The sequence below is a fragment of the Hippopotamus amphibius genome, chromosome 7 (genome assembly GCF_030028045.1).
Source record: "Hippopotamus amphibius kiboko isolate mHipAmp2 chromosome 7, mHipAmp2.hap2, whole genome shotgun sequence".
Lineage (NCBI taxonomy): Eukaryota > Metazoa > Chordata > Mammalia > Artiodactyla > Hippopotamidae > Hippopotamus > Hippopotamus amphibius.
Window position 1 is genome coordinate 102,559,746 of NC_080192.1, and position 20,055 is coordinate 102,579,800.

Sequence of the window (20,055 nt, forward strand, 5' to 3'; positions counted from 1 at the left end):
TAAATTACATTTTGACTGTCAAACTAGACTTGGCAGAACTGTGCTTCTAGAATGTGACATTTCAGATTGAATCTCATGGATCACAACTTTGGTAGCTACAAGCAGAAGAATTTTTATACGTTTATAAAACATATAAAATATGTTTATAATCATAAAAATGTTTTATAAACATAAAAATATAACTTTTATATGTTTCTATGTCAATTTTAAAATGCTTAATATAAACACAGTCTGGGTCATCTGTATGACTACTTTGTAACAAAGCTCTGCCACAAGATTTCAGTATCCACACTTGCCTTTGAGTTTATAATCCAATTACTATCATTTCAATTATTTTGGATTGGTGTGAGGAAACAGTTGGGCTTAATGTGCAAATTCTGCTTTCCACTATTTCCATCTGGATGAAAGCTAACCAATCCATGGTTAGTTTCTGAAGGAAAGGAGGTTGTTCAGTATTTTAAACTGAGAAAACCAGAGGCAAAATTAAGAAAAGGCTAAACGAAAGCTGAATCTACCATTTATAAGACAACATGTTGCTGACAACATGCTAGATACTGTGATAAACATCTTACATCCTGTCACATTTAATCTTTACAGAAATCCTTTGAGATTTGTATTATCCATTTCCATAGATGAGAAAACTGAGGCTCAGAGAGATTGGGTCAGACAACTAGCAAATGGCAAAGCCAAGACCGGGACCACTCAGGACTAACTTTGTTACTGATTCCCAGTGGGTCATAGACCCCTCAATGGGTCAATAGGCCCTTTGCCTGGAGTTGAAAATGTCAATCAAATGAAACCAGGTTCAGTAGAGCACAGCAGAAACTTTATTCATTCATCAAGGAATGAAGAAAGGAAATACTTTGTCACCCATATCAGTCCCTGAGAGCTAATGGATCCTTGCCTTGATTTATCTTCCTGTTTGTTTCAAAATCACCTGATATTTGACAGTTGTCTTCCAGTTGTTAAGAGATATGCAGTGCTCAACTGCCTTAAACTGGCTCTGACTTGACCACAGACAAAACCTGGCAATATCCAGAATTTATCTTTGCTTCACTACTGTGCTACGATCTCTGCCCAAGGTGGGGGATTTGTACTCTGCTAGGCACAATTTGTGCCTTGTGCAAAGAAGCATGGAAGACTGGGCATGCCCCAGCTGCCCCCAGCTGCCTCTGGAAATCTCCACCCCTTTCCTAGAGCCCTGATAACTTATCTGCCTCCTACCCCTTAAAATTCCCTTATTCCCCTTCCTTTGGGGAGAAGGTGTTTTTAGAGCACAAGCTCTCCTTTCTCCATTCCTTCATCAATAAATAAAGTTTCTGCTGTGCTGTACCAAACCTGGTTTCATTTTAGTGGCATTTGCAACTCTAGGCAAAGGACCCATTGAGGGGCCACTGACCATTTGGGGACTGGTTACCAACTTCAAGTCTATGCTCTAAACTATTAGACAATACTGCCTAAATGAAAATGAGTACACAGTACTTAGGTACTTTACCAAAAGGTGATTTAGTATTCTTATTTTATAAATCTAAAATCATGTTGAATTGTGGCAGGTAGATTCTATGGATTTGTCCTTATGACAAGGTTTCAATGGATTGGTCTTGAAAACACTGGCAACACAAGGTAAAGTCAAAGGCAGAGGAAGAGGCAAAAACTACTTTCACACTAAATACTATAAGTTATCAGTAATCCCTTCTATCGGCATGGAAATCCCAAGTCAGTGATAATAGTTCTTGAGAGCAAGGTATACGGGAGCTGCTTTGCCACCAGATAATTTGAGTTAATATTTTTTGTTCTTAAAACCCTATTTGAATGTGCATTGGATTTTGTTGTTTGGATTTCTTTTGCAGGGACAGGATTATGACCTTAAAACAGAAATATGACCCTCATAATAGAAAAATGATCATTTGGTTCATTCCAGGAACCATATAAAGATTTCCCAACAGACTGGATTAAGAGGGGTGGGAGAAATTCATCTAATTCCAAAAACATTTTTTCATTTTCCAAAACATTTTTTTAAATAGTAGCAGGCATTTTGCCTTTAAGAGTTGGTTTAGAAAGTATTAACACTTGACCAAAAGCAGGCTGAGAAATGAACTGCAAAATGTTAACAATGGAAAGGAAGATGAATCCAAAATGACCATAAAGATATAAAAAATGATGACATAAGAAGTGAAATTAGCTTACTAGAAATAAATTAACGCAAACCTTCGTAGTAATATATTTGTTGTTTGAAATTTATAAAATAAAAGCCAGGGAGGAGGAGGGGAGAGAGAAAGATATCTTTCCACGACCCACAACACAAATTCTCCTAATTCTCAGCTCGCAGAAGCCAAATAATAATACTGTTTTCTGATTACTATTATATTTACTCTACTTATTAAACACATTATTCTAGGATTCTCTTTTAAACTACGATAGAAAAACTAAAAGCTAACTAAAAAAACCACAATATTTTTCTAATTGTTCATTGGCTAATACGGAAAGGACGCGTTAAAGCACAATAGCGTTCAGATAGGTTTGACCCTCTCTAGGCTTCGTAGAAAGCGGCCAAGGTATCCGCTTCCCCAGCTTTCTCCCCGGCACCGCGGAAACGAAACTGCATCAGGCTCCGCCCACTATCTGCTGAGTAAGCCAATCAGAGCGCAGCCCGGGCTGATCGCTTGTCGGGTGTCATGGCGGCATGCAGGCATTGCTGCTCGTGTCTACGGCTCCGGCCACTGGGCGATGGTCCCCTCCGTCTAACAGGGCGGGGTCGGATACTCACCCAGTTGCAGGTGCGAGCACTATGGGGTGGTGCGGGGTCGCGAACTGTGGCTGTGGACTTAGGCAGCAGGTAAGGAACGGTGTGCCTTCTTTTTCCTTTCACAAGGCGTCATGACAGACCAGCCCGAGTATATTCATCTCCTAGAGTACGAATCCGGCAACCCAGGTCTCTTTCCCCTTGTTTACCCCAAACCAAGGTTCCAAATTTCCCTTTCTGGGTTTGGAGGCAGTCTGTTGGTACCCCTGTCCTTCTAGCGCTGTCTCAGCCTCGTGCCCTTTGCTACTTGTTCCTCCCTCCTGCCCTGTTCCGGGCTTCTTTTCCCCAGCTGAATATCCACCTGATTTCCATTCTCTTTGCTTTCGGGGATTCCTAGGCTGTGAAGTGAAAAGATAATGCGTTGATAATTGATGCTTACGTCATCCAATCCAGTTTATTGCCTAAAAAGCTTGGCCTGTATGACCCTGGATGGGAAGGGAAGGGCAAGACCAGTTTATTGAACGCGGGTTCTATGATACCCTATGTTTAAGGCTGTAGTAAATGTAAATACTGTTACTCCCATTTCATAGTTAAAACAACAGAGGCTCAGAGAAGGTTAGGTAACTTTATCAGAGTGAACAAAAGCTAGTACTGTGAGAGTAGGTGGATTTTGAACTTGTGTTTCAAACCCATACTTTCTTTAGGGGTCTGTTTGCCAGAATTCATGTCTGAAATCACCTCAAGGAAAAAAAACTACCGAATTCATTTTTAGAATAAATGAAACTTCTAATCTTTACTTTATGTATCTACACTTTTCACGTATACTTTTTAAAAACTTGATCCTAGTCGTAGATCCAAGACTTGCTTCCTAACTTACGGAATGATCTTAGAGCAAGGTACTTCACCACTTCTCCGCTCCGCGCCCCCCAAATGAGGAGACTGAATTAGATCGAGTCTGCAAACTTTCTGTAAGGGACCAGATAGTAATTATTTTAGGTTTTGTGGGCTGCCCACTGTGTGTCACCTATCCATGCGTGTTTACAAACCCTCTAAAAATGTAAATTACGTTCTTAGGTGAAAGGCTGTTAAGAAACAGGGTGTAGTTTGTTGACCCCTAATCTAGATGATCTCTAAGATCTTTTCACTTCTGGTATTCTTTGATTCTGATTTTTTGAGGGAAAAGATATCTTTTCCATTCTCTGAAGAAATGCCCCAGAACATTTCATTCAACAGACGTCTACTATTTGTTAGGCACTAGGAACTCAAAGCAACAAAATTAGACTCTGCCCTCCACATAAATAATCTACTTTGAATCTCTCATTAGTTAAACTGGACCTCTTTTGTAACCTCTTTTTTAAACCTGTGTCTTGTGTTGTAACAATGAGATTCATAATATCATACCTGCTGGGTAAGTCAGTTATTTTCTTTGTCATGTTTGTTGTTTGCAGCAAACTTTTTTGGGTGATTACTGTGTATCACACACTTTATACTTGTTATATATATTCTTTACAGTGCCCTAGAAGGTTGTATACTATTGTAGTAAATGTGTTTAATACAGTAACCTTGGGGTCAACTTTAATTTTCATTTCAACAAGCTATTATTTGAGCATCTATGACATTGAGTTCCAAGGCACTAGAGATAGTCTGATGAGGAAGTAAGATAAACAGAGGCTCAGCGTTGAGAAAATCAGTGTGGGAAAGGTATGCTGAAGGAGCACAGAGGGATATTTATCCCACCCTAAAGTTTGCTGTTGAAGGTGAAGCCTGAAAGGCAAGGAGGAATTAGCAAGGAGAAAGCAGAGAAAGTGGCAAGCACAATTGCAGAGAAGTGAGAGAGTACATTAAGTGGCTACAAATAATTCACTGTGGATGGAGTGAAAGGTGATATGTGAGTCAGCAACAAAGGCAAGGCCAAATCATAAAGGTGGGTGTTTTGCAGGTGGTGGTGGGGTGAGTTTTGTATTACCAAATTTTTCGTGGTGGAAGTTGGAGGAAGGTGGTTACATTCCATACCATTTGCAAGTGTTTCTAAAAATGTTCTTTAAGCCTATCTCTCTCCCTGGCGTTCTGCTTCCTGGGGCAGATAACTCCTCTTTTCCTAAGCTACCTTCTCCCACTCTTCTGCCCACCAATAGGATCTCCCTGCTCATCTTATCCTTTTTATTATTTATTTTTTCAAAAGTATTTTTTGATTAGGTATTCACTCACATGGTTCAACATTTAAAAAGCTCAAAAATCTCCTTCCCATACAGTTCCATAGCAACCCAGTTCCAGTTCCAGAAACCACTGATGTGTTAGTAATCTTTTACATATTAATATTTGGAGATATTAATATTGGGAAGTAAGTTGATAAGAGGTAAAGTCAACCATGAAATACAAAACTAATAACAGATTTGCACCAAAAACAACTAAAAGTGTGTTAATAGGAAAAAATTACATAGGTCAGTTAACACCAGCTGAGATCATGAGACATAATGGAAAGTAATCACTTAGTTCTTTGCATACTATAAATTGTACACACCTGGAAAAAACAGTTTAAATTAGGGCAATCGGCAAGGCAGGACCATAGGACTATCAGGTGGGAGGTCTAGGACCCCTAAAGGAGACACTGCGTAGACTCAGCAAAGGGAACAAAGAAAGTAGGAGGATTTGGTATTTGGCTATAAATCCAAGCATGTGTTTGAGAACATTGGGGGTACTGTAGAGCTGGTTTGTTTGTTCTTTTGTTTTTCTCTCATTGATTCATTCAGTCCCCATTGTAAATAGTCATCCCTCAGTATCTGCAGGGAACTGGTTCCAGGACCCACTGTGGGTACCAAAATCCAAGGATGCCCAAGTCCCATAGTCAGGCCTCCCTATCGACAGTTCTGCATCTGAGGATTCAACCAACGGAGGATTGTGAAGAACTGTACTGAAAAAAATCTGTATATAAGTGGACCCTTGCAGTTCAAACCCAGGCTGTATATTAGCTTTAGAAGCTTTTAACAGTGCTTTCCTGGCTCCACTTCTCTCCCTGTTCTTGATACAGTTGGGAGGGCTTATTCTTAGCCAAGGTGGGGGTAGTCCATCCCTTGACTCATCCTTGTGAGTATCTGTTCTGTCTTCTTTGATACGCTCATTTGTCAGTTGGCAGACATTTCAATAGTTTCCATTTGGGAGCTATTATTAATAATGCTGCTGTGAAGATTCATGTGCAGATTTTTGCATGAACATATGTTTTCATTTCCCTTGGGTATATATATAGGAGTAGAATTGCTGGGTCATATGGTACTTCTGTGTTTAACCTTTTAGGAATTGCCAGATTATTTCCCAAAGCAGGTGCACCATTTTAGATTTCAGTCAGCAGTATATGAGGTTTCCAATTTCTCCACATCATCTTCAACACATAACCATCCTAGTAGATGTGAATAGTTATCTCATTGGGGTTTTGATTTGCATTTCTGTAGTGGCTAATGATGTTGAGCATATTTTCATTTATTGGCCATTTGTTGATATTCCTTGAAGAGACATCTATTCAAATCTTTTGCCAGTTTTTAAAATTGGCTTTCTTTTTATTGTTGAGTTGTAAGAATTCTTTACATATTCTAGATACAAGTCCCTTATCAGGTATATGATTTCCAATAATTTCTCCTATTCTGTAGGTTTTCTTTCACTTTCTTGATGATATTCTTTGAAATATGAAAGTTTTTAATTTTGATGAAGATTTATTTTTCTTTAGTTACTTGTGCTTTTGATGTCATCTATAAGATGTTGTCTAACCCAAGTTTATGATTTACTCCTATGTTTTTTCTTTAGAGTTTTATAGTTTTAACTTTTACATTTAAGTCAATAGTCCATTTTGAGTTAATTTTTATTTATAATATGAGGAGCGGGTCTGACTTTAACTTTTTTGCATATGGCTATCCAATTTTCTCAGCACCATTGCTTGAAAAGACTATTTCTTTTCCCCCTTGACTTATCTTGGCACCGTTATAGAACATAAGGGTGTCTGTAGGCAGTTTTGGAGTTTATATTTTGAAAGCAATGCGGGAAATTTTAAAGAATTTGAGAGAATGATCCAGTTTGTGTGTTAAAAGGCTACGTAGTAAGTGGGAATTAACATTTAAGAAGTCAGCTTCTGGGGATATATGTATACGTATAGCTGATTCACTTTGCTGGAGAGCAGAAACTAATACAACATTGTAAAGCAACTATACACCAATAAAAATTCATTTAAAAAAAAAAGAGGACAGCTTCTGCACCCCAGAAATACTTTGTCATTCAGATTACTCCTGTGCCTTGGTTTCTATATTTTTCCTAAAGCACCTCTTAGATTCACCTTGTATCTTCAATAATGATAGTGAACTGTCCCTTTTTAGTTTGTTTTTTGCTGGTTCGGGGCCTATGGGGGTTGGTAACCTTTAGTTCTTCTGTTAGAATCTTTGATTGCTTTATACTAAGCTGGGAGTTGTACTGATGACCTAAGTCCTTTTGTACTGAATTTTTATTTTAAACAGAAAATTAGAAATATCCTCTGGAAAACTGGCCAGATTTGCAGATGGCTCTGCTGTAGTACAGGTAAAAAGTCCAAGTTGTTAAATTTTTAGTCTTAAAGATGGTCATGGAGACCGGTACTGAATTGTTTTTACAGCATCAAGTAACTTCTTAGAATTTAGTTACTGGAAATTAATTCAGATCATTTCTAATGTCAGAACCATTCCAGACACCCAGGGAGTCAGAGGACTAGGTATATTAAATGACCTTTAAGATCTCTTCCAAACTTGGGGTTCTGTTTTATTCTGTTAGATTCTGTAATGCTTTTCTAGAGAAAGTAATTTTACAGGTTTCTTCAATAGTAATACTTTGGAAATTTTTCTTTATATGTAGCCTAAACTTCCTAAAATTTCCTAAATTTCCTAATATAGAAAATATGATTGGATGTGACTTAAGCTATCAGTGAGCCTATTCCCTTTTAGTTCTGTTGCTTTTGAAAAACTTAGTGACTGTTCTAATACAGATCATGATCATGCAGAAGGGATTAAAAGTGGACTACCTGGGAACAATTATTTTCATAGGCATTGTGTCATGGAATAACAGTTCACTTTCTTTGGGTTTAACTGAGGGAGGATTTAGTCATTCATTGCTTGTATGTTAATATCTGATTTTAAAAGAATTTTACCAGTGTTGTTGTTGTTTAAGTCAGGTGACACTGCAGTGATGGTCACAGCGGTCAGTAAAACAAAACCTTCACCTTCCCAGTTCATGCCTTTGGTGGTAAGTATTTGCTGATTTTTCTGAACTGTAATATAGCATAAATATAGAATTTATAATATTTTTGTCCAGTGTCTAGTGAGTACAAAGTGTAAACTTTGCACAATAAAAGATTTTCCTTAATTGCTGGATATTGAGTCATTAAAAGAATTTAAACTGAGTGCCTCATAACCAATTCTCATATTAGTGGTAAGTGTACCTTAGAAGGTCCAGGTTTGTTGACAAAAACAGTGGAAGTACATGAGTACTTTGTTTAATAAGCAATGATTAATTGCTTTCATAGGTTCCCCTTTAGTGTGAGTCTGCAAGTATATGTTTGGTGACGAGTAAAGAGCTCATTAGTATTCTATGGCTTCTTTTATTATGAAAAGGGGAATGCAGTTATATCTGAGAGAGTTGATACAAAAAAGGCAACGTTGAACTTGACCAGGATAAGCTACTGTGGGGGCTACACAGTCATCTGACTGATAAATGGAAGGCTTTTTAAAAATCAGTTTGCTGAAACACTTCTACAGCTCTCCTTTCCCTAAGAAATACAAAACACTAAAAGTAAACTTAGTCTGGACTGTGCTGTTGGCAACCTCAGGAGAATCGTATCTATATAATAATTCTTGGGGAATAGTTTGCTACTACAAAAAAGCAGTCAAATGAACTACATTTTTTTCATTGCTACTTCAGGTTGACTATAGACAGAAGGCTGCTGCAGCAGGTAGAATTCCCACAAACTATCTTAGAAGAGAGATTGGATCTTCTGATAAAGAAATTCTTACAAGTCGAGTAATAGGTAAGATACTAAAATAGAGGCATTAACCCTCTCTGATATGCCTGTGTTAGTATCTCTTCTCTTCCATCTGTGCTCTACAGTATCTCTTTTTTTTTCATTCAAAATTTTTTTAATTTTTTAAATTTTTTTATTAACTATAATCACCATATTTTATTTTATTTTTCATATATCCCCATATCCCCTCCCTCCCGCAACTCCCTCCCACCCTCTCTGTGTTGGCCCTCTGAGGCATCACCCATCATCGAGTTGATCTCCTTTTGTTATACAGCAACTTCCCACTAGCTATCTGTTTTACAGTTGGTAGTGTATCTATGTCTATGCTACCCTCTCACTTCATCCCAGCTTCCCCTTCGCGCCCCCCAGCCCCATGTCCTCTAGTCCATTCTCTGCATCTGCATCTTTATTCTTGCCCTGTCACTGGGTTCATCGGTACCATTTTTTTAGAAATTTTCTTTCGTTACAGTAACAGTGCCTAAAATTATTTACCTTCTGTATCCCTTCACTCAGATGTGGGGTCCATGAGAGAAAAAACTTTTTCTTTGTTTAATACTGAATCCCCTACACCTGGCATACTGCCCAGCACAAAACAGGCATTCAATAAATATTTGTTGACCAAATGAATGAATTTCTATTAATTATATAAATTCTGTGACCCATGCCTCTACTCCGTTGAACCTATCCTATTTTTCATTTTTGTGTTCAGCATAGTAATTCCTGAAAGCGTTATATTCATCAACTACTGAAATGTTTTATAATCTTTCAAATCTTTGACATCCTTAAATATCGTGGTATCATTTGTAGATTATAGTGCTTCTACCCAAAATTTCTACTTTGTGTATGTTTATATGCATTCATCAGACACAGAATACCAAGGAAGGATTTTCTTTTGGTGTGCTGTTGGTCTTAAGTCTCTTTCCTCTGCTTATGTAAATAAATAACAAATAAGCAATGAATTCTGATGCCTATGGAACCAGAATGAAAAGTTGCTCCCCAGTTTTACACTTGGGTGCTCCTGCCCTGCTATTTTTTTGTCTTTAGGGCATGTGTATATTAACATTTATCTGTGTCCCTCTCAGAAATTAGTCCAAGGGTTTTGTTTTTGTTGTTATTGTTTTGTTTTATTGAATGGCTAGTTATATTATTTTTTAGCTTGGTGGTTAATGGGAGGAAAGTTTTGAACTGTGAAGCAACTTCTGTCCCTATTTCATGTCTTTTCTTTTCTTTCTGTTGTCAGATCGTTCAATTAGACCTCTCTTTCCACCTGGCTACTTTTATGATACACAGGTAGGTTCTGTTTTAGGTTTATTTGTTTCCAGGTCAATCAAAAAATGACTTGATGGATCTCTATGTAATACTTCCTGGGCTGAACATTATAAACATTACAAAATAAGAATTTTTGGTGATCCTGCTGCATTTTACATTAAGTTTTTTTTAAAAACAGTAATTTTTAAAAGCTGACGTTTATTTGATGTCAGTTTGAGCTGAATTATCAGTAGGAATTAGCCAAAAATGTAGGAGTGGAGGAAGATGGAATGGGAAACACAAAAGCCCTGAAGCAGGAAAGAAATTGGTACATTTGAAAAGAGGTTACAGTGATTGAGGTGGGTGGGGACAGGCTGGGCCTTGAAGATCATGTTAGTAATAGACTAAGACAGTCAACACAACTAATATTTATTACCTATTTTTATCACTGGGTCCTCTAAACCTCTACTATGTTATATTTTAATACTTTCTGAATATTACTTTCAGAATAATGACTCATATACTTTAAAAAACTTTTATGTATTTGAGAAAAATATGCCTTGCAAATATCCCTTTGCAAAGATGTCACTGCCTCAAGAAGTTATTTTCCTAAGTATATGACATAGGCATATTATTACAGTGTAATTTATTTGTCTATGCTTAACAAACAGAAGACAACAATATTTTTATGTAACATTTATTAACATAACTAATATTTACTGAATACTTTCAACATGCTCAGTATTATAAATGCTTTACACACAATATTTCCTATACTTTTTCTAAGAATTTTTTAGGAAGATGCTATTATTTTTCCTTTTAAAGATGAGGAAACTTCTGAGACTTAATTTAAGTAATTTGTCTATGGTCAGGCACGTACTTAAATGATAACCAGAATTAAGGGGTTTGACTACAAAGCCCCTACTTTTAACCATATAGTGCTCCTATATTTTAGGCCAAGATGTTAATCGAAATGATAATCCTCCCAAATCAAGTAGATTTTTTTTAAGTGCTTTGAATTTTTTCCCTTGCACCAGATCCTTTGTAATCTGTTAGCAGTAGATGGTATTAATGAACCTGATGTCCTAGCAATTAATGGTGGTAAGTATAAAAATAAATATTAAAATTATTATTCTTGATTTTTTGTTTTTAAGCAGTGAAATATTTTTACTTCAGCTCTTATTTTTTTCCTTTTTTAAAGCTTCTGTAGCCCTCTCATTATCAGATATTCCTTGGAATGGACCTATTGGTAAGTTAGGATTTGAAAATAAGAAACATATTTTTTCGGGAAATAGAGGAGTGAGCATGCTATAGCAAGGGCACAGATTTATTGCCTCTGATTTATTATTTCTTAGGGAATTGAATTAGATGACATTCTAAGAAGAGTCCTATTAGCATTTTAAGACATTTTTCTCTTTGCTTTGGGTTTTGTTTCCTATAGCAATATGCTATGGTGTTAGAGATTATTTTATGTTCTTAGATACTTTGACTTCTTAGTTGCCTCTTTTGTTTGAGGACTTTTCTTTTTTTGGACTGAGAAATTATCAGAGTACATAGTCTTTCAAGATAATACAAACATGTTTGCAACTTACAGCTCTTATAAATTATAATCATGCAATATACACATGATTCATTGAGTAAATAATTATTGAGTGTCCTAAATGCCAGATACTGAACTAAGCATGGAAGGAACTAAGGCAGACTAGGCACCAGCGGTACAAAGATGAATGAGACAGTTCTTGGTTTCAGTGTAAGTGAAACAGACAAATAATTATTGATACTTATAAAATAAAGGTGTAGTCAGAGTGCTAAGAAAATGATAAAGAAGGGAGGGTTTAGTCTTGTGAGGTCAAATTGTCAAGGAGGGCTTCTCAGAGTTACTGACATTTAAGCTGAACCTTAGTAGGGCCAAATGGTAAGCACTTGCCTTAGAGAAAGTACATTCTAGACCAGAAGAGCATGAGCATAATCACAGAGATGTAGAAGAAATGGTGTATTTGCGCAACTGAGTGGTCCAGTGAGGCCAGAAGGTAGGGTGAGGTAGTATAATCTGTGGGTCTTAAATACCATGATAGAGATATGGATTTTATTGTGGTCACAATTGAACTGAGTATGCATTGAAGCCATCACTGGACTGTCTTGAAAACTGAGTTTTTGTTAAACAATTGCCAATATTTTAATATATTTTAGGAGCAGTACGAATAGGAATGATTGATGGAGAATGTGTTGTTAACCCAACACGAAAAGAAATGTCTTCCAGTACTTTAAATTTAGTGGTTACAGGAGCACCTAAAAGTCAGATTGGTAAGTAGTTTAAGTGGTAGATTTGTTCTGGATTTTACTTACAAGTTCTGGCTTCTTAAAAGTGTATTTAAACTCTTTTTTGTATGTGTGTTTTGTTAATTAGCCATAAAGATTTTTGTTTTGTTTTATTGCTGCTCTATTTTGGTAGTGCTCTTGCTTCATATCAAATAATACCTAAAATTATAGACTGTTATACAACTCTGATTGAAATATACAAAAATCTTTATGAAGATAATTATAGTAATTATTTTTAGACTGATAAGCTAGTCTAAAATTTGAAGTTCTAAATCTGGTAGTAAATTAATTGTTTTATTTATTTAAATATGTTAATTTAGCTAATGTAGTTATTCTAAGTCTGTTTGTTGTCCTCTAAGAAAGAGGTATCATATTTCCAGTAGGTGGAAAACTAGTAATAAAGTAGAAAAAATGCACTGACTGTGGGTCACCTTCACTCCTTCTAACTAAAATGTCATAACTGCATGAATGAAAATCAGGAGCTGGTTCTGTTAAAGGAGGATGGGCTTCAACAGAGAGAATGATCTGGGTTTGAAACCCAGCATCTGCCACAGTTAACCATGGACAAATTAATTAAGGTCTCTTAGCAGTTTATTCTACTTTGTGACATTTGATGTCTGGAACTTTTTGACATGGGATCTTCTGATGCGGGAACATTTTTTTTTTAATAAATTTATTTTATTTATTGGCTATTTTGGGTCTTTGTTGCTAGACGCGGGCTTTCTCTAGTTGCTGAGAGCAGGGGCTGCTCTTCATTGTGGTGTGCGGGCTCCTCATTGTAGTGGCTTCTCTTGCTGTGGAGCATGGGCTCCAGGTGCTTGGGCTGCAATAGTTGTGGCACATGGGCTCAACAGTTGTGGCACATGGGCATAGTTGCTCCGCGGCACATGGAATCCTCCGAGAGCAGGGCTCGAACCCGTGTTCCCTGCATTGGCAGGTGGATTCTTAACCACTGTGCCACCTAGGAAGTCCTGATGTGGGAACATTTTGATGAAATGTAAACTATTAAACTTTTAGTGCTTTTTTGTACAGTTAATGTGGGGAACACCTCATTTCCAACTTCTTCTTTTGCAGTGTTAGTAATGAGTTAGAATTAGGTACTATATGATAGACAAACACATGAAACAGGAATTGTGTATTATCTACATGTTAGTTAGGGATTGTGTGGTTAAACTAAATAATAAGGCTTAAACAAGATGGGAACTTAATTTTTCTCTCAAGTGACAAAAATTCAGAGGTAATAAATCCAGGACAGTTACAGCAGCTCTGTAATGTCTTAAGAAATATAGATTCTTTCTAGCTTCTACTCTGCTATCCTCAGGGTATGGCCTACATCTTCATGCTTATGAACTGGCTATCAGAGCTCTAGCCAACTTATCTGACTTGCAGGCAAGAAGAAGAAAAAAGAAAAAGGGGAATAGTAAAAAGGTGTGTGCTCTCTGAGTAAGTCACCCTCCCTTTTAAAGAGCTTTCCGAGAAGCCCCCACATAGCAGTTTCCACTTACATCTTATTGGACAAAAGTGTGACACATTTGCATCACTGACTACAAGGGAGGCAAGGAAATAGATTTTAGATTCTACCTCCAGAAAGTGGGATCACAATATAGAGAGGATTCCACAGATTTGGGGAGGTTCTGAATAATGAATGACCCCTATATCATATTTGAGTATCTCAGAAAGGGCTTTGGGCAGAGTATTGGTTTACTATTTGAAGTTCACTTGGTCAAAATCTGAATTTTTTGCTGAAAGTTACAATGTTCTTTTACCTTCAATTAGTAAATCGATTTGACTACTTTACAGGGCCATTATGATTAATTCAAGGTTTGTAAAGTATGCAGCATAGTACCTAGTAAGCAAATGGTTAATACCTGCTATTACCATTAAGACACAAAATAGCTTGTTTCTAAATGGTCATATACCCTGTATCTGCCTTAGAATTTGAACCCCTCTAATTTTAAATAGATATTGGAGGAATGAACTAAGGCGCTTTACTGTATCTGTGGCATGCCACAGAAACCCAATAGGCAGTCTTCCAGCTGGCTGTTCTCACCTGTTCCTCTCTAGATGGAGGAGTGAGACCAGAAACTGCTTAAACCATCACAGGGTAGTCCTGAGTAATTATAAGGAGGCTGAAAGTGATTCAGAACCAACCTATAAGGAGTAAAAAGTTAGGAATAGTAAAAAAGTGTGTGCCTTCTTACTCCCCAGTAAGGAGACTGGTTTCAGAAATTACCAGCATCCACTTATGACTTATGCATCACTATTTTCATGAAGATATTCAGCCAATTCTCTGTGCTTTTGTCAAGGTACACCAAATATACATTTGACCCCATGTTCATATGTTAAACTTAATATTGGGTCCAAGTCAAATACCACCATCATGGAACTTCTGGGATACAAAAATATGAAAAAGTAATTGCTACTGCTTCATTATTAAAATATTTAGTAATCTGAATCTTTAAACTTTGACCTTATAGGGCAAGAACAATTTCTTTTTTTTTAATTAATTTTTTTAAGCTCTCTATTGGAATATAATTGCTTTACACACTTGTACCAGTTTTTGAGGTACACCAAAGTGAATCAGCTGTATTTATACAAATATCCCCATATCCCCTCCCTCCCGTGACTCCCTCCCACCCTCCCTCTCCTGGCCCTCTAAAGCATCATCCATCATTGAGTTGATCTCCCTTTGTTATACAGCAACTTCCCACTAGCTATTTGTTTTACATTTGGTAGTGTATCTATGTCTATGCTACTCTCTCACTTCATCCAGCTTCCCCTTCGCCCCCCACCCCAGCCCCGTGTCCTCAGGTCCGTTCTCTACATCTGCATCTCCACTCTTGCCCTGTCACTGGGTTCATCAGTACCATTTCTTCAGATTCCATATATATAAGTTAGCATATGGTATTTGTTTTTCTCTTTCTGGCTTACTTCACTCTGTATGACAGTCTCTAGGTCTATCCACCTCATTACATATAGTTCAGTTTCATTCCTTTTTATGGCTGAGTAATATTCCATTGTATATATGTGCCACATCTTCTGTATCCATTCATCTGTTGACGGGCATTTAGGTTGCTTCCACGTCCTGGCTATTGTAAATAGTGCTGCAATGAACATTATGGTACATGTTTCTTTTTGCATTATGGTTTTCTCTGGGTATATGCCCAGTAGTGGGATTACTGGATCATATGGTAGTTCTATTTGTAGTTTTTTAAGGAACCTCCAAACTGTTTCCCATAGCGGCTATACCAGCTTACATTCCCACCAACAGTGCAGGAGAGTTCCTTTTTCTCCACACCCTTTCCAACATTAATTGTTTCTAGATGTTTTGATGATGGCCATTCTGACCAGTGTCAGGTGATACCTCACTGTGGCTTTGACTTGCATTTCTCTAATGATTAGTGATGTTGAGCATCTTTTCATGTGTTTGTTAGCCATCTGCATGTCTTCTTTGGAGAAATGTCTTTTTAGGTCTTCTGCCCATTTGTGGATTGGGTTATTTGCTTTTTTGGTATGAAGCTGCATGAGCTGCTTGTATATTTTGGAGATTAATCCTTTGTCCGCTGCTTCGTTGGCAAGTATTTTCTCCCATTCTGAGGGTTGTCTTTTTGTCTTGTTTATGGTTTCTTTCACTGTACAAAAGCTTTTAAGTTTCATTAGGAAAAAAAAAAGTCTCATTAGGTCCCATTTGTTTATTCTTGATTTTATTTCCATTATTCTAGGAGGTGGGTCAAAAAGGGTCTTGCTTTGATGTATGTCATACAGTGTTCTGCCTATGTTTTCCTCTAGGAGTTTTATAGTGTCTGGCCTTATATTTAGGTCTTTAATCCATTTTGAGTTTATTTTTGTGTATGGTGTTAGGAAGTGTTCTAATTTCATTCTTTTACATGTAGCTGTCCAGTTTTCCCAGCACCACTTACTGAAGAGGCTGTCTTTTTTCCATTGTATATTCTTGCCTGCTTTGTCAAAGATCAGGTGCCCATGTGTGTGTGGGTTTACCTCTGGGTTCTCTATTCTGTTCCATTGATCTACTTTTCTATTTTTGTAATTAATTTTTATTGGCGTATAGTTGCTTTACAATGTTTTGTTAGTTTCTGCTCTACATAGAAGTAAATCAGCTACACGTATACATATATCCCCTCTATTTTGGATTTCCTTCCCATTTAGGTCACCACGGAGCATTAAGTAGAGTTCCCTGTGTTAAACAGTAGGTTCTCATTAGTTATCTGTTTTATACATACTAGTGTATATATGTCTATCCCAATCTTCCAGTTCATCCCCCACACACACCCCCTACCCCCCTTGGTATCCATATGTTTGTTCTCTGTGTCTTTGTCTCTATTTCTGCTTAGGGCAAGAATAATTTCTGTGCGCTGTCAACTGCTAGGTTACTTCAGCAGTCATTATTCTGCACAGTGCCATTTAGATGCTTGTTTACAACTGGTACATTTAATATCACGAATCTTTCTGTGTATACTAGGATATAATTTAGGAAAAAAGTACACCAGTAACAAATTTTAAGAAAAAAAATTGTATCTAGAATTCATAGCTTCAACTAATCTCAAAATTCCCTTATCTTCAACTATTGAAAATAGTTAAGTTCAGAGCAATCTTTTTTTTTTTTTTTTTAGAGCAATCATTTTGACAAGCTTTTTTGTTTAAAGTTTTAGCCTCTATGGCAGTGCTGTCCGGTAGAACTCTCTGCAATGAAGGAAATGTTTTATATCTGAACATGTGATTACTGAGTACTTAAAATGTGGCTAGTGACTAAGGAACTAAATTTTTATTTTTATATAATCTTAACTTATGTAAAAGCAAATAGCTATATGGGGCAGCACAGGTCTACAGACTCAAAACAATAAGGAATTTTCTTATAAAGCACTTTTAAAAATGAATTGCTGATACAGGGATATGTGTATAAAAACAGATGATTGAACCTGGTGTACCCCCAAAAAAATAAAATTAAAAAAAAAAAAAAAAGAAGAATTGCTGGGACTTCCCTTGTTGGTACAGTGGTTAAGAATCTGCCTGCCAATGCAGAGGACATGGGTTTGATCCCTGGTCCGGGAAGATCCCACATGCCACGGAGCAACTAAGCCTGCGCTCTAGGGCCCACATGCCACAACTGCTGAGCCTGCATGCTGCAGCTGAAGTCCGTGCACCTATGCCCATGCTCCGTAACAAGAGACGCCACCACAATGAGAAGCCCGCGCACCACAATGAAGGGTAGCCCCCACTTGATGGAACTAGAGAAAGCCTGCACACAGCAATGAAGACCCAATACAACCAAAAAAAAAAAATTACAAAAAAAAATGAATTGCTTTGAAGTTTACTTGGTGAAAACAAAGTTTGTGATATTCATTTTCTTTACCATATTCTCTTCATATTCTCTTTTTTAAATCAGTTTACTCAGGTATAATTTATATGCATTAAAGGCATGTTTTTAAATCTCCAATTTAACTCTGTGAAAGTGAGAGATGTCATGTGAATACAAATAAGAAGAAGGATATAACCATCTCCATATGGTATCAGAGGAAGCTTCTTCATGCCTCAAGTGAAGAATCGAAACCTCACCCCCCTTCACCCTCCCACATGTGTATTACTTTAATATTTCTCTACATTTAGAACCACAACAGGGAACTGTTACAATTTTTGCTTTTGCTTCAGCCATCAAACAGTTTAGAAAATTCCAGAGAAGGAAAGTGTATTGTATTTACCCATATTTCTGCTTAGCATGTTCTTAACATGGTTTGCTTAACAAGGTTTCTTCCTTTATTGTCTCTTTTCTGTTTAGAGAACTTCCTTTAGCCATTTTAAGGTGACAAATTTTCTTCATTCTCTTTCATCTAAGAGTCTTGAGTTCTCCTTCATTCCTAAATATTTTTACTGGGTATAGGATTCTGGGTTGACAGCTCTTTTCTTTCAGCACCTGAAAAATATTAATGTCTGTTCCTTCTGGCCTCCATGGTTTCTGATGATAAATCTGCTGTTGTTTGAATTGCTTTTCCCATATGGGTAAGGTATTGTTTTTCTCTGGCTGGTTTCAAGATTTTTTCTTTGTTTTTGGCTATCAGAAATTTAATTGTGATTATCTTTCTTTGGATTATCCAATGTATGGTTTATTCAGCTTCTTTAGTATGCAGGTTTATGTCTCCATTAAATTTGGGGAGTTTCTCGCTATTTTTCCCTTAGTACTTTTTAGCCCTGCCATCTTTCTCCTCTTTTTCCAGGACACCAATGACACAAATGTTAGATCTTTTGTTGTAGTTTCACAGGTCTGCTTCAATTGACTGATGGAATTCCAACATAAGTAGATTTTTTTCCATTCTCAATTATGTCTAGACGCCTTTAGAAGTGACTTTTTAGGCAATTATAAATCTTAATGACAACATGATGTGGTTGAATGTATTAGTTATGATGGTAACTGCATTACATGATCTTCTACTTTGGACAAGTTGAGAAATGCCAGAAATGGCACACAAGTTGGCAGGAGTCTGTTCAGCCCTGTAGAAACTGAAGCCAAAGCTGAATAGTAGATTATACCTAGATACCATGCTAAAAGCCTTACTTTGGAGCTTCCCTGCCTTACACAGGAGTTTTACTGTTACAAAACTATAAAAACAACTTTTTTATGGTAGTAGCTAGGGTTCTCTAGTTAGCTTACTTACAGTATCACTGCAAAGATTTCCCCACCTGTGCAAGAATTAGACAATGTGACAATTACCAAATTAAGTGGGAGGTCATATCAAATAATTGTTAAACAGGAAACATTTATTGGACACTTACTGTGCTGATATTTTAAATTTTCATTTTAAATACATTTTAAAAATAGATGCAACTGTACACATTAAAAGATGGAATTTTATGGTATTTGAATTTTATAAAGCTGTTATAAAAAATTGTGTGCAGGGACTTCCCTGGCATCCAGTAGTTAAGACTTTGCCTTCCAGTGTACGGGATGCAGGTTCAATCCCTGGTCAGGGTGTTAAGATCCCACATGCTTTGTGGCCAAAAAAACCATAACATAAAACAGAAGCAATATTGCAACAAATTCAATAAAGACTTTAAAAATGGTCCACATCAAGAAAATCTTTTAAAAAAAAATTGTGTGCATAGTTTCTTTTCTGTTTCATTTTTTATGAAAAATCCCTCATTAAATTTATGAAGAATATAAACCTAACTTCAAATACCAAGGTATCTTTATTCATTTACTACTGTTTATATTTTGGAATTACGTTGATTCTGAAGAAAGAAATCAAAAAGGTGAATTAATAAACAGGATTCATCTGTAGTATTTATGTCATGTCATGGTATTTGAAAATGCTATATTGGTGAAAGGTTCAATGGCTGTCTTTTTTTTTTTTTTTTTTTTTTCCTTTTGTCTTTTAGTCATGTTGGAAGCCTCTGCAGAGAATATTTTACAGCAGGACTTTTGCCATGCTATCAAAGTGGGAGTAAAATATACACAACAAATAATTCAGGGCATCCAGCAGTTGGTAAAAGAAATTGGTGTTGCCAAGAGGACACCTCAGAAGTTATTTGTCCCTTCACCAGAGATTGTGAAACACGCTCATAAGTAAGAATATCTGTACAAAAGAAAATATGAAAGTGTCACCAGATTTAATTTCCTCTCAGAAAAAACTTCTCATGGAAGCATTACTTCTTAAATAGCACCCTTCTATTTTAAGAGTCATTGCCATCAGTACCAGTCTAATGC

At 36.7% G+C, this 20,055-nt stretch overlaps 1 protein-coding gene across 1 annotated transcript in view; it reads left to right on the plus strand.

Moving 5' to 3' along the window:
• Positions 1-2,663: 2,663 nt before the first annotated feature.
• Positions 2,664-20,055, plus strand: part of PNPT1 (polyribonucleotide nucleotidyltransferase 1) — a 49,621-nt gene continuing 32,229 nt past the window's right edge. Inside the window, exons 1-9 of the mRNA XM_057743587.1 lie at positions 2,664-2,836; positions 7,240-7,300; positions 7,922-7,996; positions 8,672-8,777; positions 10,012-10,061; positions 11,057-11,120; positions 11,221-11,268; positions 12,210-12,323; positions 19,728-19,914. Of these exons, the coding sequence (XP_057599570.1) occupies positions 2,676-2,836; positions 7,240-7,300; positions 7,922-7,996; positions 8,672-8,777; positions 10,012-10,061; positions 11,057-11,120; positions 11,221-11,268; positions 12,210-12,323; positions 19,728-19,914 (866 nt within the window). The 5' untranslated portion in view covers positions 2,664-2,675. The remainder of the gene's footprint in view (positions 2,837-7,239; positions 7,301-7,921; positions 7,997-8,671; positions 8,778-10,011; positions 10,062-11,056; positions 11,121-11,220; positions 11,269-12,209; positions 12,324-19,727; positions 19,915-20,055) is intronic.